At 26.6% G+C, this 20,660-nt stretch overlaps 1 protein-coding gene across 1 annotated transcript in view; it reads right to left on the bottom strand.

Annotated features, from left to right (window-relative positions):
* Positions 1 to 1,090: 1,090 nt before the first annotated feature.
* LOC129957301 (calcium-binding mitochondrial carrier protein Aralar1-like) overlaps positions 1,091 to 20,660 on the bottom strand; it is a 51,427-nt gene continuing 31,857 nt past the window's right edge. Inside the window, exons 16-18 of the mRNA XM_056069565.1 lie at positions 19,116 to 19,274; positions 15,779 to 15,869; positions 1,091 to 2,602 (exon numbers count right to left, since the gene is read on the bottom strand). Of these exons, the coding sequence (XP_055925540.1) occupies positions 2,437 to 2,602; positions 15,779 to 15,869; positions 19,116 to 19,274 (416 nt within the window). The 3' untranslated portion in view covers positions 1,091 to 2,436. The remainder of the gene's footprint in view (positions 2,603 to 15,778; positions 15,870 to 19,115; positions 19,275 to 20,660) is intronic.

Consider the following 20,660-nt stretch of genomic DNA (forward strand, 5'->3'; position numbering starts at 1 on the left):
ATGACTAGTAAGTGACTGTTTTCCCATATTATTTAAGCATATTATCTTCTTACGAAGTTAGCAGTATACAACAAATGGATTTTTCCAATTTGTATTTAATAAGGATTTTGAGCAGTTCCTTGTTAAAAAAATTCTTTAATCTACTTTGAAAAAGCTGAGAGTTTCACAAATAATAAGCAAATCCTTCAATAAACTTAAGTATGGTAGACTTAACACCACTGCGCTTCTTAAGCAGATTGAATGTCCCCACCAGAGAAATGTAACCTATTCTTTCATACAGGTACAAAATCTCGCGCATGCTCATTAGCTACAATTCGGTAATCTCATGGAAAAAAGAACAAGTGTCTCGCAAATCGAAAATGGACTGATCTATACAAAAATTGGGGGAGTACAAAAGGAGTGAATTTTCGCTTTACACATTCAGGAATGGTATTGTTTTGTTTTTAGAAGCTATGACTATGATCATTTATTCTTGCAACCTTTAGAGATAGCCATGTTTTAGATGGGGAAAAAATAACTAAGAAACTTAAATTTCTTTGTGTTTTCCCGGTTTTCATGAAACTATTCATATTTCTCTGCATTTTCACGGTTTTCCAGTGGTATGGCAACCCTGATTTTTATACAAGTAAATTTTAATAAGCAATAAATAATATGAATTTTTGTATTATATCCTTGAATAAAAAATAGGGAATGCTAAACACTTATACACCACCATAAAAATTATTCCATTTTAAAATAACATTTATCTTCCATAAATTAAGGTGTGAGCAATAATTTAAGGGAAATGTAGGATTTAAGAAATAAATGAGTATTTAAAGTAGTGTGGGGAAAGAAAGAAAGAAGAAGAAGAAGAAGAAAAAAAAAAAAAAAAAAAAAGATTTATTAATGCTTTTATTAGCATTAAACAAAAAGAATTAAAAAAAAAAGTGTACAAATGCAGTTTATGCTTTACAACACATCAATAAAAAGTATTTTATTTTGATAACAGAATCTAAAAAGAAATCAAATTAATTTTTCATAAATAATTGATTTAAAAAAAATAGATTCAGAACGAATTTTCAGAAACGATCTTGAATATTCTATTATCTTGAAAAATCATAAATTTAATAATACCAATACCATTATAATTAATGTATGTAAGCCATCATATCAATTAAAACAAATGATATTAATAAATTAAGAAGAATTATACATAATCTAAAATAAATATAGTGATACACAAAAATTATTTAGAAATAAAATCGTTTTAAATCTACAGTAGGTAAAGCTAATAATAAAAAAAGCAATAAGTCGACTACGAGATGGAAACTAAGCTCTAACAAAGAGTATATAATGGCTATGCATAAATATATATAATCAGCAATATGCGGAATTGGGGGGTGGGGGGGGGTGGGTGGAGAACATCATAAAAATTGGATGTTTACATATATTCTTTTTTTATTCCTTATTTAAGATAATCGTTCTTCAGAAAAAAATATTTTAACTCTTGAATATATTCAGAGCAACATAATCCTACTTCATTTCATTTAAACTCTTGCATTTGAAATCGTAATTTCTCAAAATAATATACGCACAAAACTAAAATTATAGAAGAAAGATACTTTTTCAGGTTTGAATTACTAAGTTGAAGAAATCAAACTTAAATGTCTTAGCACTTTATGGATTTAACTTTTGTTTAATTTCCATACATCAAAAAACCATAAATTATATATATATGTTATTACACAAAAAAAAGAGAATTGCTAGTCATTTAATTTGCAAGTAAATTTTTCTTATTTTTTTTAAATCCAAAAAATTACACTTTCTTTTAAAGATTTGTTCTTTACAATCAAATACATCTGCATTTATTTTATATCAAAACTAAAATTTATTGTATCTCTTGAGCAAAGTTGAAAGAGAGGAAGATAATTTTTTACATCAACAGCAATGAAACACTCCATTCCATAAAACCTACCACAACACGCAAATCGTTCAACAACTTCCACAAGATATTCTTCTACCGTAATATGTATTTCTAAGGGAAATTTCTTTCATCAGAAGGAACCTTATAATTTTTTTCGCAGTCTTTTCTTCATTAGCAAAATCCTAAAAATGCTGTTCTCTTTTCTTCATAACCATCAATATAATTACATTAGTCACAAAAATAAATTTATTTACATTCTATTTTGAAGCAGCATAGTTGAATTAGAACAGCCCTGCTAAAAGTTATTATTTATAAAGAATTAAAAATGCCTCTTCCTTTCTTTTTCATCAGCTGTTCCATATGCTCCAGTAAAAAGAAGCAGATTTCTATCGGTATCACTGGTAAAAGCATTCTAATGGATTCAAAAAAGATTCAACACTGGAATTTGTCGTCTATAAGCTACATTAATCAACCTTTTTTTGTTTTATTTAAACAGGACTAAAAAGTTTCTGCGGAATTATTTTATACCAATCTTATTGTTTATTAATGATTGTTGTCCTAAACTTTGGAAGGACAAGGCCAAATTTTGTTTCCATTCCACTAAATGTAGCATTGGCTAAACGGTAACCTCCTATGTGATCAGGATTTGTAGACCGAACCTCACCAGAATGAACTTTAGTTGTCGATCCAGTTGGCCTCCTGAAAGGAAAAGGTAGATCAAAATAACTCTTTAAAAAAATACAAAGAATTTTAAGTTTTTTGTAAATTAAATACAAATATGAAGTTGGATGGACTAAATAAAAATGTTTCTAAAGTAAAATAAAATATTAACAAAATATACACAGATAAATGTGCATTCATTAGTGAAAAATAAGAAAATATTGAGTTGCAGCAGAACAAAAGTTTCCATAAGAAGAACAAAATCAATAAAATGCCTGTATTTGAATCTATGATTTTATGCATCAATATATAACTTGACAAAATCTTTGATATAATTGTATTTTTTTATTATTTAACTGCAGTTTTTGTTAATAAGTATACTCTCCTGGTATTTAAAAAAATATATGTAAAAGTATTAATATCTTTCTATAAACCTTTTAATCAACACATTCATTATATTTTTTATGCCTTTAATCAAACAAACTGACTGTTATATTACTAAACGAAAATATAAAAGTGCTATTTTTTATCAATTTCAGATAGTTATATATGAGCAGCCAAACTTCTACAGGATAAGAAACACCAACTCCTTTCCTATTCTAAAATTTTATGAAAAAGTTTAATACAAATACACAGAATCATTCAATAGAAGAATTATGACCCACTAATTTATGACTTGGTCATTATCAAAAAATATGAACGAAAACCTGGACAAAACACTTCTCAAAAAATATGGACCTGCGTCCAGGACAAAACACTTCTCAAAGGTTTTAGATAATAAATTTAAAGCATCCTTTATAAAATTTTTAGTAATATTAGCAGTCTCAATTAAACATCAGCAGATTTAAACAATACAAATCAAGTCTGAGAAACAAATAAGATAGATAAAAAGGAATGCTAGACAATAAAATAACATTTCAAAATAACTATCTCGATTGTAAGCTTTCATAAGCACTAATAAATCTGTAAAGCAAAATCATTCAAATCATTGTAATTACCAATTTCTAAATTACAAATCCATTTATTAAATAAATAACTTAAAATCAAAATGATGATAATATGCTTAAATAGTTAGTCTGATCATGAAAGACATTGTTAGAGAAAACATCACCATATATTACAGAATACAATCTAAATAAAGCAGGATTGCAATTTCATTCTTATAATTTAAAAAAATATTTTTTTTTTGAAATAATTCTGTTATAAAAAGAAATTTCTTTACATTATCAATCATACTTTTTTTTAATTATATCAATGTAATTATATTTTTCTATAATGTTTTTTTTTTAATTATATCAATCTTTTAAGTTTTAATTTTGTATAGAGTTCAAATGAAAAAATAAAAAATATATTGCTATGCATTATTAAAGTATAGAATCTTCTGTCCCTGATAATAAAAAATAAAATTGGCTCAGGAATATTAAATGATAGTGCAATTGGTACAGATACAATATTTTTAAACCGTTATAGTTATTATCAGTAACAAAAAATTAGAGTAGAAAATAAAATTTCATACAAATATAAAAATCCATTTGAATTTAACAAATAACTTCAGAAATTCAAAAATTAAATTTGCAGTCATATATTCTTGAAATATAATCACATTTTTTCCCCTTATTTATTAAAAAGTAATGAATAACAACTTCATAATTTGCATTACATTGCAAAACATACAAGCATATAATAACTGATTAAAAATAATGCAAGAACAAAATGAGGAGCAGAAAAATAAATCTAAAGAATTGCCATCAAATTGTTATTTTGGCATTTCTTTTGAACAGAAGATTCTTGATTATGCATTCAAATACTAACACAAACAGAATAATTTCATTCTTCAAAACATTAAAAATAAGTAACTGATTTTTTGAAAGTTTTTTAATATTATTAATAAACAACTAATACTATAATTTCTTTAAATGATTGCATACATTTAAATAAGAGGTAAAACAGTCTGAGAAAAAATAGTTTAAAGCTCTAAAATCTGATAAAATAATTAACATACATGCTACTTGCAGGTATAATTTACTAAAAGCTGCTGACTTGGTAAATCAATGCTACATACCTGTTACTAACCCATTCAGATCGAAATGCAAGATATATTAAGTGAACTTAAGGATTAGGAAAAGCTTTTCGCCAAATTGTTAGCATTATACAACTCACTAATTGCAATTATAGTATTATTTCTCACAGAGTCGACTGTACTGGATTATAAAGTAGTCTAAGAATAATTGGATATGTGGCAAAATTATGTGAAAAAAAAATAATGATTAGGAATTTATTTTTGGATTGGATTGGTTGGATTTTTTAAAAATATTACATATTATTAACACAGCTTTTAAAATTTTATTTCACAGAATAAATATTCCTGAAATCTGATTGATGGAGTGAACAAATTGATGAGGTTTGTATGAGAAAATTTCTATACAGCAGAAAATTTCCAATTTTATTCATACAACAGAAACTATGTATTATTATTGCAAAACTAAATTTATTTGAAAAAGTTAAAATATTGCATTTTTAAAAATATAATAATCCTTCATCCACATAATTTTAAAAATTGTCCTTGTAGTCACAAAAATTAAGATAAAGTTTCAGCTGAAGTTCCAGATATAACCTGTATGTCAAATGACAACAGAACTTCATATTTCAAAATAAACAATTCACAATATCTTGCACAAAAAAGTATTAAAGTTTTGTGCTTATAGAAGATGCATGTAAATTATCAAATTTTGTGATGCAATTCCACTTTAATCGAATGAAGAAATGAAGACAGTGAAAATTTTCTCGATAATGTAATGCATTTAGATTTCATATATCAAACACTGTCAGCAATCAAAACTGTACAAGACAAATGTCTCATGCTATTACTGAATTGGAATGCAAGTTTCCACAACTCTGCTGTTATTTTCTTCAATGAGAATTTCAAAAATGGTGATATTTACTTGGATATGTTATGAAATTTCATTATACATGGATGAAAGTAGACAAGAAATTTTCTAAAAAGAGAGCATCACTCTGCAATAATCGATATGAGTATATAATTGCCTAGATAAATATTTCTCCAACAAATGTAATGGTGATGATTGTTTATGGACTCTTCAATCTCTAATTTAATCTCCTTGGATTTTTCATGTAGAGTAGTGGGAAAGATTGTATGTATGAGACAGCAAATTGAAGCAGTGTATCACAGCTACTATTCAATCCATGATTTTTAAGATATTTGCAAAGACATGGAGTAAAATAAAATATTGCTTGGATAGATTTTTCAAAATTAATAAACATGTCATATATTGCAGTATTATTATTCTTCAGTAAAAATATTTTGTTTAAATGTCTCCAATTTTTTTTTTAGTTTACATAATTTTGTAATGTATCCAATAATTCTCATACATTACATGAGACTGAATCTGAAATAAAGTAAATCTTACTGTTTTATGCTTCTTACTTTTAAAGAAAGTGACAGCAAATTAGAAAAGTGAAAGATATAAAAAGGAAATAAAAGGTAGAAAAAATAAGTTTAAACTTCTTTGAAACATAGAAAGGCAAATTCTATCATATAAAAGAACAAAATTTGTTTTTACGAAATAGTAATGTTTGAAAGTCACTTTTCAGCTAATAAATAAAATTATAAAAATAGTTAGGGAAAATATGTGTCAGTTGTAACAATATTTGGAAAAATGCTTATATTTTTAAACACTTTTGCCACTCCCAGTATATAACTACTTTCTTTATAGCTTAAGTATTCATTGATAATATTCAACAAATTTGTTAACATTTGAAATATTTTTCCAATCTTGTCAGCTGTTGCAACTTGCCCAAGATATGGGACAAATTGTGATAATAAAAACAACATTATTTAAAATTATTTTCTCTTCATCATTTTTTATTAATTAAAATGAACAAGACATTTGCTAATTACTATCACTTAGTGTAGTGATAATAAATGTTATCAAGTGATCTGCAGTAAAATAAAGAAAAATAAGTATTCAACCAATAAAAATAAAAGTCAGTTTGAATCAGAATTGCAGGTCATGCAAACTAATGATAGACTGCTTCTTATCACAAACACGTTTTGCACACAAATTTTGTAAATTAAACATTGAACTCATTTTCCTTCATGAGAATTGAGGATCTTAATGGCCTGTTTTTAATGTTTCATCTCCAGGACTGGAATGGTTCAAAACTCAATTTCACTGAAAAACTACCAAATTAATGGGCGTGGAATACGCTAAATAATCTTTATGCAGGTGGGGCCAATTCATTTTTGCTGGTGCATTGCAGAAGCTTAAAAGTGGAGGTGGCTCAGGTGCTATCCTCAGAATTTGAAGTTATTCAAAATTATGAGATTGGTCACAAGATAATCCTGGCATTATTTCAACACAGGAAGAAATATATGTATCATTACGCTTACAGCATACATCTTCGCAAGCTAAGGCATAATCACTTTTTCTTTTTTAAAATCTTCTTTGTCAATCCCCTTTGCCTTATGTTTTCTCTTTTGAATCCCCCCCCTTCTTAAATCTCTCATTCAATTCTTATTAATCATGCTGCCACATTCTTTTCCCATTTCTTCTTTTTCATATGGATCAGTTAGGAAATGAACTCTCTCTCTCTCTCTCTCTCTCTATATATATATATATATATATTAAATACATCAGCCTTTGTTAAGACTCTTTCAAGGTAAATCCCTAGAAACGAATCTTATTTTTGAAGGTGCATGCTATAATATTTACAATAGAAAATTGAACTACTTGAATCAAACACAAATTAAGATAAATTCTGTAAGCTGTAATATTTTTCAACTTGCCGTCAAATTTAGTTACAACTTGCCTCATTGTTGGTTTCAAGAATTTTTACTCATTAATAACAAAGAGTAGAAATAAAATTTAAAGAAGTTTTTGAAAGTTTAAAATATAGACAAAATAAATAAAAATCTTTAAAAAATCAACTAATTTAACTTAAATCAAAGATTTTGAAATCTCCCCCCCCCCTCATTTTGATAAAATAGACTACATATCCACAACCTCTCATTATCTCCTCAAAATCTTAAAAACTCTCTCTTCTTCATCAAAATTTTAAAAACTCTGCATAAAGTGCATGTTACAATGTGCCTCTGTTATAACTAGCCGTGTGTTCCCCTACTATGATAAGAATCTACAAATTAGTTTAAAACCTTTAAGATTAATAGGTGCAAATATATTTGATTAAAATAAATTATTTTTTATAGGATCAAATAGAAGCTACCAATGCTGCAAAAAAGTTATATGTCCTTTGAATTATTGATTACTGAAATACAAATTCTGATCCGAAGTAAAAGAACTATTTAAATAATGCTAACAATTTGACAATACATATCTAGCAATGATTAATTCCATGAAATGCATAAGTCTTATACATGTGCAAGATATATGAATAAATAGCAAAAGTATTGGTAACCAGTTAAGTTTGCAGAACCACATTTTATCATGCATCAAGGTAAAATAAAAGAAACCATACTAAATGCAACTTGCTAACATTAATGCTCAAGGGCAAATGAAAGTACTGCTTGCAAAATTATTTAATGCTGAATATAAAAAACAGTGCTAAAAAAGAAAAGAGTGACACAAAAGAAAAAAAACAAGTATTCTAAACTTAACTGTTGGACATGTGTATCCTCTGAGGAACCCATTTTGCTGCATGCATTTAAATAACAATGATTATTATTTAAGCAATTTGCTTAGTTAATAATAATCACAGGTAAACATTAAGAACTAATACAAATGTAACTATTCAGACTTAGAAAATTTCTCAGTAAACTTTAAGTATTTAATGATCTCCAAAACTACTTGCAAATAATCCATGATAATAATCCATGATTTTTCAAATTTGGAAGGTTGCAATTTTAGGCAACAAATTTTATTATTTTGCAAGCATATATATTAAATTTATAATACCTGAACAGAGCTATTAAGACAAAAGAAAAATGAGAATAATTAATAGTTTATGAAATGACAAATAGTATTAAAAAAAGGAGTGCAAACTAAAGATTAAAATATTTTTAAAACATAAAAATGCCACATAAATATATGCCAATATTGAATCCAAGACACAAAAGAAAAGAAGAAGAAGAAAAAATCAAAACTAATTTTGCATTTAGCAAATATATAAAGAAAAAAGTTTGCATTTATGCAATAAAAAGTTTACAGTAGATTAATATATATATATTTTAAACCTTTTACTATGGATAATATAAGTTTTTAAAGCCAAAAACAGGTTCTTAGATTAATATCAAATCTTTTCTCAGTGGTGACTCATGCTTAATCATGATGAATAAGATTATTTATAATGTTTTCTGCATAATTTAAATTATGGCCTTTTTAATTAAAATAAATTACCATCTTAATTATTTTTCCTATGTCCCCTTAGTACAGTTTATGATTGCAATTGGATATTAAAAGAATTAATTTAAAGACGTGAACTGAAATGTATACATACATAGGGACAAAATAATATCATTCATAAATTATTAAAACTTAGCATGTTACCTTTACAATGTACTAAGTTTTAAATATCTTTAACATAAATTTTCTCACTCACAAACATGCTTTTCTTTTAGTTATAAGGATGAAGATAATTGAGATGAGAAGTTAAAAAAATGATAAAAAAAATCATCAATTGCAATAAATGCATATATAAAGATAAAGATAATATTAATAAAAACTATTAAAAATGATAGTTATGGTTAATTTCACACAATTTTTTTAAATATCTTTATCACTAGCAAATCAAATAAAGATACACAAGGGTGTACAGAAAAACAAAATTTCTTATGATGAAATTTCTCTACAATTTGATATATAACATCATTCTAAGACTATTAAGATTATTCAAATTCCAATCTGATAAATCTTCTCAAGTTTTATTATCATGTTCATATACACAAAATAAATATAAATAATTCCTACAATTTTTTTTAGAGGAAGCAAGCTTTAAAAAAAATTGAGAGAACTCAAAACATGTATTTCAAATTGGCAATTTCAATATTTTCTTGTACACATAATTTGATGATATTCTCCATGGAAACTATCCAATGGCAGAAAAGATTAATTCTAACAATAAAATAAGGAGGTGTATTTTACAATTAACAACATGTTAATTGGATTAAGTTATTTACAATTTTAATTTCTGCCATAAAACTTTAAAAAACTTTGCAATACTATTAAAGTGAAGTACAACTCATTAAAAGAAAGAGGAAGATAATTTTGATATTGAATAAAATACCTACCTTAAACATCAATGCCAGTTCATTTTAATAATATTATAAAATTAATACAATCTCAATTAACAAATATTTTTATTTTAACCCCCCCCCCTAAAAAAAACCTTTCAAAACTAATATTTAAAAAGTGGCAATTCATTGCATTTTGATATTAACTGAAATAATTCAAATTTAAAATACATCAATTTTGAAAATTTTATCACAATTTTGAAATAACTTTTGAATGATTACACGATTTTGAAATCGGTTCCATTTACTTATATTTGTTTCATTCATATTTTATAATATTAATTTATTAAAAATATTTAGAAATTTAATTTTTTTCCTTTAATCGTTTATTATGAACTTGGAATCACTTTTCATTTGTATTAATCAAATTGAAAAATAACAATAATAGCATTTGTGAGAAGAATTCTTTCTTTGTAAAGAATTTATAAAAGTGTTTTGAAAATTCATTTTTATTTTATTTAATGCAATACATCAATCTAATATGAGGTAAATTCTTTTTAAATAATAATTTAGTGAATAATAATAACAACAAAAAATCACTTTAATATTATGTTTACATTTAATATTTCTTTTATACTCTCTTAAGTTTTCGTGCAACAAAAAAACCCTGTGACGTCAATTAATGCTCACATCAATTTAAAAGTAGAATTAATTGCGCACCTTGCATATATTGACCATAAAAGTAAGAACAACAGTTTTCCTATTTAACTTAAGTATTTTTTTGGCAATATCAAACATCACACAAGCTTGTAATAATAATAATAATAATGGAAAAAAAAAAGCTGAATTTTATAAAATAATGAACTGTGGCAAAATTAAAGAGCAAGAAATGATAATAAGTATATCTAATTGAAGAGTAAAATGAATAAATTTATACAAAACGTTCATAGAATTACTATATAAAAAATTAATAAATCTAAAAAAAATAAAACTACTATTCCTAAAACGCTGAAAACAGCGTCTTGGCAGAAATATATTATGTCCGCAATATCATTTTTTCATCCATTACAGTTTTGGTAGCTTTTTAAATTAAGTTTATTTATAAGGATTTTTAATTAATTCATTTAAATACATTTAGTTTATTCTAATTTATTTTTAAATTACTTTTTATCTTTATAAATTAACAAATATGTCTATCAGTATACAGGAAAAACTTTTATGCTTAAAAGAATATAGTATGATAAACTTAAATTTCCTTCAAATTTTTTTAATATGATTGTAATAAAGTTACATGAAAAATATTTTAATTTGATATGTGCTTTTCTCTGCCGCAGATGCACAATGTTATGCTCTTCAGTGTGCTGTTGTATGTTTGATAACACATCAGAGACATTTCTTAAAGTGATTCCATTAATTTATAGCCAAAAAAATGAAGATTTTTAACGGAATTATTATTCAAATCAATTTAAATAAAAATTATAATTACTTTACAAAAAATTATTTTATTTAATAATTTATTTCAATTAACAATGAGAAGTTTCCTAAAGTATTCAAAAATCTTAGAAAAAATGGAACAATTTGAATTGCATTTATTCTTTATATTATTTTATTGTCCAAATCTCATTTCCCTGCATGGCTTACAAGAACCTTCAAATATGTATCCTGCTATTCTAAATCACTCTTCTCCTATCACACAAGGCAGGTAGTTTCTGCATAAAAATTGCATCTTTATTCACAGAATTCATAAAAAAATTGAAAAAAAATCTTCATACCTTAGTTATAAAAATATTAAGAGAAATGCATATTAAATATTTGTATTTAGAATAAAGTGGTTTGAATTTCATAGCAACCGCAAAGGTGCTGTTACATCATGTCTAGATATCCAGAGTGACCTAAATGACCAAGTTGCCCAAAATTAAAACAGGCACTATAATAAATCCACAGCAGTTTTCATTATGCCACAGATAATGCATCCATACATTTTTTGTATTCACCAAGTCAACAAAAACAACCACCAAACAACAAGTTTCTTCTCCCTGATTTTAATATCCTTTCCAATAGGATAACAATGCAATTATTGTTTTTAAATTTACTGATTCCCTTCCCATGTTTTTCAACTATAAATAATAGTGTTGAAAGACAAGATTGTTACTACACACAAAACTAAATAAATAATTAAATTCATACAATGAAAAATGTTGAGGGTCTTTATACATGAGCTGATTATACATGAAAAGAATTTTTTTAAATAAAGTTACAGTAACTGAGAATAAGAAGCGGTATTCCATTTGAAAAGGAACTATGCAAGCAGTGCATAGTTCCTTTACAATTTATTTTATTCTTTGATGATTACAGAAAGAGTTGCATTCCTAAAATATGTTGTCAAAGTGCTTTGTTAAAAAAATGATCATTTGGAACCATTTTGAACTTATACAGTTTTAGAGGGTATTTTTTTTATGAAACAGTATTCTGAATTTGGTACATGTAGAAGAGAAAATAAAAGACAAAGCAATTCAGAAGTTATACTAAAGTGAAGCTTGAGTGGAAATGATTAGATATGTATCAGTTTATATGGATTAGATTAGAAATGATCAGTAAAAAGTTTTTATTTTTAAAATAAAAACAAATAGAAATTATTACATACATACACATATGTATAATTTTAAACAGAAAATGAAATTATTTATAGAATATAAAATCATAGACTAAAATTACTTTTTATATTGATGAAGTTTTTAGCAAATTTGCTATCCTATGTAAATATCATCATAACAGAATACTGAGAAATCATTTTGAAGAAACAAAGCCCTTTTTTAAACCAAACTTTAATATTAGAGAAATTAGCAACATGGACATAACATTATATAAGAGGAAATTGAACCATTAATTCAAAACATTACATCTATCAATACTGCTAAAGAAATAATAATCAACCCTCAAAATAGCAAAAATTATAGGCAGTTTCCTAAAAAAATAGGTATGTTCTGCTTCATGATAAGCCTTCAGCTATTATAACATAGGCCTACAACAGTGTTTCGGCTTGATAGTCAATGAAATTCTAAAGAAAGATTTGTATGATGAAGACATATATTCCAGTTTATGCAGATGGCATTATTATTTTCATTAAAAATTCAGCTTCATTTTGAAGCTGATTGAAGTAGATTCATTTTCAAGAAATTAGATGAACAGAAATTTAACCTTTCTTCCAGCAACTCTAAAACTAATTTAACCATTTAAAAAAAAAAAAAAGGCACTTACACATTTTTTATCCATGTATTTACATGGTAAAAGAATTTCAGACAACAAAAATCTTAACTGTCTTGGATTAATCTTTGACAAGAACTTTTAACTTAGACCTTACTTTTAACAACATAGAAATCAAAACAAAACATGGAAAAAGTCAGAAGAATCATCAGACCTTTATGGCCTGAAGGCGAAAACAGTGAAACAAATATATTTAACAATTACAGAAAAAATAATAAGATAAAGGATTTGAAATAATGTTCTCTGACAACACAAAAATCAAATATTTCAACTGTGTTTACTAGCAGTTAGTAAAACTTATTCAACAGTTTCAAATGAAGCATTACAGGTATTTTGTGTCTTCCATCTTTTAATTATACATATCTAAGCAATTCAAAAAACTTAAACAAAAAGAAGAGATAGAAAACAAAATTTTGAATATGAAAAAAATTCCTAAACTGTGGAATATTCAAATAATAAACCGGATAATTTGATAAGAATGCCAATCAAAAACAGGGTAAGGAAATGGAAACATATATATATATATTGCCCTCCCCCCCCCCCATTATTTTAATAAAAACGGAATGCATTCGGTAATCTTTATTTACCGTTTATGTATTTATTTTATTTCTTATTTTTGTTATTTATTTCTCACTTTATTGATATTTATGTAGATTATTTCCTATTCTGTCAATATTTACTGCATTATATACTATTTCTGAACATATTGTTTCAAATCTGTAATATTAATTCCATTGTAGGAGAGATAGTTTGACGGACAGCTCTGATGGATGCTGATTGAAAACCAAATCAATGGCCCCGGACTTAGTGACAAACTTGGCGACTGATGGCAAATGGATGATATTGAATCATCAGGAATTTTGGAGTTAAGACCAGTAGGAGATGAATTATTTAGATTGTTCAAGAACCTTCTGTCTTTTACTCCAGAAGCTATAAAATATCAACAGTCTAAGCCAAAGTCAGTCGTATAATTAGTCAGAGTTGAGTCGGTGATGAATTAGTTGGATCATTTTGGCGAAACAAGCGATGAGTGGATTTCAAGTGATTAGTAGATTGAGCCATGCACCGAGTCTTAAAGACAAGCATTGAAACAGCATCGAGTTGAGTATTAAGTTTAACAACAGTTAAACTGAAAGTCTATAGAGCTAACAATGAATTATTTTGTTATAGGAATTTTAAAATTTGGCCAACTTTTGTGCTATACCCATTATTATTCTAATAAAACATTGTTACACATTAGCTTAGATTCAGAAAAACACTCTTTTAGAGATCTCTTTAGAACAATTTTTAGAGATAAAAAACTGTGCTTGTGACAAAAATGGTTTCTTTAACCTGTTATTACAAATTCATTCCCTTTTCTTTCTGTACTGGGGAAAGTAGGAATTATTGTAATTTGACTTCCAGAATTGTTTGCCCATGAGCAACTTTTTCTTTGTTTTTCTGAGAGAGATGAAAGAAATGGATTTTATTGAAGTTCATCCATGACACTCAGAGAAATCTGAGTGTGCCATTCCCAGAAGTTACTTTAATGTTATCGCTATGAAGTAATAATATCTTGCAAATAAAAATGGGCTCTGAGAAGGGTAACTGTTACGCAAAATCTTAAACCAAACATTTAAAAAATCAAAATAAAAAGTTAATCATCAGTCAACCCTTTTCAATAAAAAGTGTAGATGATATCTATACAAGGAATATATACCTTGGAAAAGGGGAGAAAAAAGATTATCTTCATCTAACCTTCATTTGTAAATGGATTTTTATTCTATGAAAAAGTATCTATTCAGCTTAGTAATGAAATTGAAATAGAATTATCAATTTTTATCAACTTAGTAGGGATACATGTGGCAGTTTTCTTTAAAAATTGGAATGACAAATAGCAATGGATATAAACTAAATAGTATTGAAAGAATGAAGAAGGTGATCTATATAGAGCAATTTATTAGCTGTAAAAAAATATTGATCAGTAAAAATAAAAGCTATTCATGATTGAGATATGAAAACTAACACAATTGATTTATTTTAAAAAGTTGAAATAAGAGCAAATAAACTAGTAAATATATTTTTGATATTCTGGCATTTAATTAAAAACTTAGAGTACACATATTTGAAAACTTTTAAAAAAATCAAAGTCAATCAATGAAAAAAAACTCATAAAAAAAGCTAATTTTATATTTGTGTATTTTTTAAAAGTTGACTTATAAATTATGGAATTCAATTTTTTTTTAAACATTGTTTTAATAAGAACGGGGAAATTTGCAATAGATTAGAATTCAGAGTGGTAATCCAATATTACAAACAATTATTAAATGGAACAGCTAGCTGGGACTGAAACGAAAATAACAAAAATTCAATATACTATTATGATCAAAAAGTTAATAATGCTACAATAAGCATTTAATATATATATATATATATATATATACATACACATAGAAAATGATAATGGTCATACAGGAATATGAATATCAGAAATCTTCAATGTGTATTTTTAACTGATTTTCTATGCAGATAAGAAGTTCCAAGATATTGCACTATAAATCTTTAAAATTATTTGGGAAATAAAAGCCTTGATTCAATACACCAGGAGGATTGTACTTCACGTGATATGCATGACTATGGTTTCAAAGTCACACTCTCTCACTTTTTTTTTATATCAATTTCAGTGACATATAAATTGAATGGCATTTTTAGATAAATTATAATAAAAAATAATTTAGAAAAAAGTATAAGAAATGTGCACAAACCTTCCACCAAAATCAACATAGAATAGCCTCTGCAATATTTCATAGGTGAGTAAAGTAAAGCCGAACTGAGGTGCTGATCTGAATACTCGAGCTGAATGAGGAAACGAAAAATAAATAAATAAATAAAGATATGAAGAGTGGATTTATTACTTCACCATAATGCTTCATATTTTAAAAAATTAAATTAAGTTAAAAAAACAGACATTGTTTATACGAAAATAACTGTTTTTTCTTTTCTGAAGAATAAAGAATATTATTTTATATAATATCATAAAATATTTTGAAATTTGTTTTTCTATGAATAAAATTGTTTAGAAAATATATTTACATAGATAAATATTTTTGAAAATATTATTTTAATACTGTTCTATGCAAATTATCATGGTATATTGTGAAAATACACAACTGACCTTATCAAGTATGTTTATCATTAACTAGCTGGTACCTGTCATGTTGCTGCCACAAAAGAAATAATTTTGGAAATATTGTTTGAAATTTTAAATAGCTATCTTGTTTAATTAAGAATGATAGAAAGAATGATATTCATTTGCTTGCCGTCAATGAATACATTCTTTTAAATTGAATGATATATAAAAGGGAAGTATAAAGAAAATTTATTCTATTTTTTTTTTACTTTATTATTCAAGTATAATTTAGGGAAGACAATAAATTTTGTTATCCAGTCTTCAGCAAAAACAAATAAATTTCTTTTCTATCCAATTTGCGAGCATCCAACATAGATTTTCTAGGTTCAAAGCAATAAGTTGGCAAAGTTTTATCGCCATCGGATGAACAATACTGCAGGGTATAAAATATAAACAAACAAAAATTCATATCTTTATATTAGATATAATAATTGTACTATGCCTATAACACTTCGCACAAGTGCAAGCAATAAGTTGGCAAGCTTTTATCACAATTGGATGAACAGTACGGCAGCACATAAAATATGAACAAAAATTCATCTTTACACAGGGTGTCCCTGCATTCATGGTCCAGACTTTAAGGGCAGGTAAAATATATAAAGAAGTTTTTTTTTTTTTGTATAGCAATATGGGTTGGAAATGAATAAGTAGAACATGTAATCATGTAAGTGCAAGAAAGACAAAAAAATGCAGTGTCTATAAAACTTTCTGATTCTGATGAGGACCTCATAGCAAAACTTCCAGTTGCTGCAACTATTTATAAAACACCAGGTATCTTCCAAAGAATATGCCAATCATTTGCTAGACAATTCCCTTACTATATCAATGCTTGTGATGGCACATTTGAGCACTTAGTATAATATTATTTCTTTTCATTTTCACAATATTTTTTTGTTTTTTCAGCTTAAACTTTCCATTTTTGACCCCTTTATTGATATACAAAAAAATGCTTCTTTAACTACACTTAACTTATTTAACTACATTCAACATTTGGTCCGTGAATTCATGAATATTCTGTATATTAGATATAATAATTATATCTAATATACAGAACTATCTAATATACAGCCTATAACCTTCACGCAAGTGCAAGCAATAATTTGGCATATTATTGCAATATCCAAGCCAATTACAAGAATCATGATTGGCTGAGTGACTGAGCTATTCTTGCAGATAAAAACAAAGACATTATGAACTTAATAACCTTATTTAGTTTAAAATTTCCAATCGAGGCATTCATATACAAGTCCACTGACATTATTGTGGAAGCGGATGAAGAGGTTCATTAGAAAACAGAATTTCAAAATTAGCTCAATCTACCAGCGATGCCATCACACATACTGCAACTGAAAATCAAAATACCAATTATTATGTAGCAAAATATCGACCAGCCAAAGCCTTGCAACAGCCAATGGCTTACAATTAAAAAAATCAATAACAATGTTATAGGAGCAACAACCTTTGCAGGATTTTTCGAAGGTGAAGATGTCCTCATTCCTTGCATTCTTGCGATTCCAACAATTATGCCATTTCAATTTAAGAGATTACAATTCCTAATTCACATGACATGTGCAGTCATCATCAACAAAATGTTAGGCAATCTTTATAATTGTATGGTTTAGATCTAGACACAGACTGCTTCTCACATGGACAATTATATGTCTATGTTCTAAATACAACAAACCAGACAATCTCTATATCTGTACAAACCATGGAACAACAAAACATATTGTATACCCACAAGCATTGTGAAGTTAAGCATATTAGAAATGTGCTTTCTTTTTTCTTTCTTTCCCATTTAACCAGACTGAGTCACAGCAACATGTGACTAGGCACAGCTAATTTTTAATATTCTAATAAAGGAAAATAATTTCAATAAACTCTTCAAGATTCAAGTATTTTGAATAAAAGCCTGTGTTTCAATTATTGATTCAATAATTACATATGCTAGACATTACAATAAAAAAGCAAAAAATGTCCCTTTCCACCCATTATAGCAGCTAAATTCAAGGATAGTCATTTATCATTTTGTTTCCTCTAATTCAAAGGGGGGAAAGGGACCACACTAAAAGTCAACAGGAGTTTCTTATGAATCAGGTTCATCATATTTTACAGTTTTTTGACTGAAAGGTATTCCTAGTTTGTAATAAATGTTTTATACTTTTATATAAAGTTTTATACTTTTAAAATGATGTTTTTAACTTTTTAAATAATGTTTTAAACTTTTTAAAATTACTACTTAAACTTTTATGTTTTATACTTACAACAGATATAATTTATTAATGGTTTACTTTTAAAAAAATAAATTAAAATAATTATTTCACTATTTTTGCTTTTTATTTCATTAATTAATTATTTTTTTAAATTTCCAATCCCTTTTCTTTAAGTATTTTAGGTATTAGATATTCTCATAGATATTTAGAAAACCCAAAAAATTCAGCACATTAGTGTTTAAAAATAATCTTACAAATTGTCAACTATAAATGAATAAGCACTTTCTTCCTTTAAAAACAAAGAAAGGAATGTATAAAAAGAACATTTAAATATAATTTATTTCCAATAAGCTGATAATCTTCCTTTTCTCAATTAAAATTAATTAATTAAAAATAAATATATACAGACATTATATTAATACATTTAAAAATAAAATTATTAATTGGAATGAAAATTTCAATTATATTAAATAATATCAGGGGTAATTCAAAATATTTCCTCAACACTTACATAATGGGAGCCAAAGAAAGTGGTGATGGTCAATGAATTTAGCAGTAAAGGTAAGAAATAAAATAAAGTAAACTGCAAAATTTCAAATTAATAGAATGCAAATTTTCAAAAAGAGAAAGACAGAGAGAGAGAGATAAAAAAAAGGGGGGGGGGAGTGCGAGAGAAAAAGTACGATTCATGTAACTCACCAGGCCCTCCTTTCCAGAAAGCAGCCCCACCTTCTTCTTTCCAAATCTTTCTGCATGCATCAAGGACTCCTGTGTAAGTTGTTTGGCCCTCCCGAGCAGCCACTTGCAATCGGGTTTTTATGACATCAGCAGGTGTTACCAAATAAGCAGCCGGCACACCTATAAGTAATCAATTCATTGGTACAGAAAACACACACTAGAGGAAGGATTTAACTAAATCCTCAAGTTTCACAAATTTTGAAAAAACTTATCTCCAGTTTTTCTCAAAAATCATTAAACAATGTGCGACAAATCTATCTAAAAGTTTTTTTTTAATTAATCAACATTTTAGATACATTTAAAGTTTACTAATGTTAAATTCACAAATTTTGAGCCATAAAATATTAAATGTATCAGAATTTAATTTCGTATTTGCATATATCAGCATATGTTTAATACTAATCAATTGATGTAAGGGCCAAAAATTGTGCAGGGTATTTTTCCAAGTGAAAACACAGAAACACAGTCTTTTCTTTCATTTACATGACAATTTCATTTTTATAGTATCCTTGTTTGAAGTCTTAAGCTGAAAAGTAAAAGAATTATGCATTCAATATTGTATGATATTCAAATTTTAGAATTGTAGTGTGAAATCTGAAGCTTTTTTTTTTTTTTTTCATAATGCAGTGATATATTATATATATAATGACAATCCTTTTGTGTACTTAAATCCTGAGCCAGGCGTATACCCTATTAAGGTAATGTCTGCTTCATAGATTAATTAGAACAATCCTTTTTGAGCTGCTAGAATTGCTTCAAACAATAATTGGAAACCTTAATTATCAACAGTAAATCAAGATTTGACCAAAAGATATCTATTTCTTGATAATTGATTAAAAGTAGTAACTGGATAAAATCAAAGAATTGGGATGGGAGGCATTGTTTAGCTGCCTTATTTTCTTGATGCCACAGTTTCTGTTTACCATTTATTCAAGTCATCAAAACAGTTTTTAATTTTTTAAAAAATGAAAAAATAGAATTTATATTTTTTAAAATCAAAAATCTTTCTTGTTCTAAAGATTTAGAAAAGAAAATGTGTCAATAAGATAGTATTTAGGTTCCTATTTGCAAAAAATTGAGAAACTCCATTAAGAAGCACCAATACCCTATCTAGAATTATTGAAATGTTGTATTGGAGATTGATTAACTCCAGCCATTAGAAAGGATATAAATTTGGAAGGCATACCAAATTTCTGTTGGTCGGATGCTTCTATACAGAGGCAGCAGCAGAAGTTTGCAGAGGGGAGGCAAGACAAAGCTAGGTGAGGCAAGCACAATGTCTCTACCAATCTCTTTAATAATTTATAAATAATTATAAGTAGATTATTCACAAATTATTCATTTTTAAGAAAGAGTTTTAGTTCATACTTGTTTCTGGTAATCAATTTGATTACTAATTAATTTTTCATTTTAGCTGGTTAGATTTATTACTTTATCAATCAAAATAAGTTAGATACTATAAGATTGGCAGTTTTGGTCAATTTGCATTCATCAATTTTACACAAC

This window comes from Argiope bruennichi, chromosome 11 (assembly GCF_947563725.1).
Source record: "Argiope bruennichi chromosome 11, qqArgBrue1.1, whole genome shotgun sequence".
NCBI classification, from domain to species: Eukaryota; Metazoa; Arthropoda; class Arachnida; order Araneae; family Araneidae; genus Argiope; species Argiope bruennichi.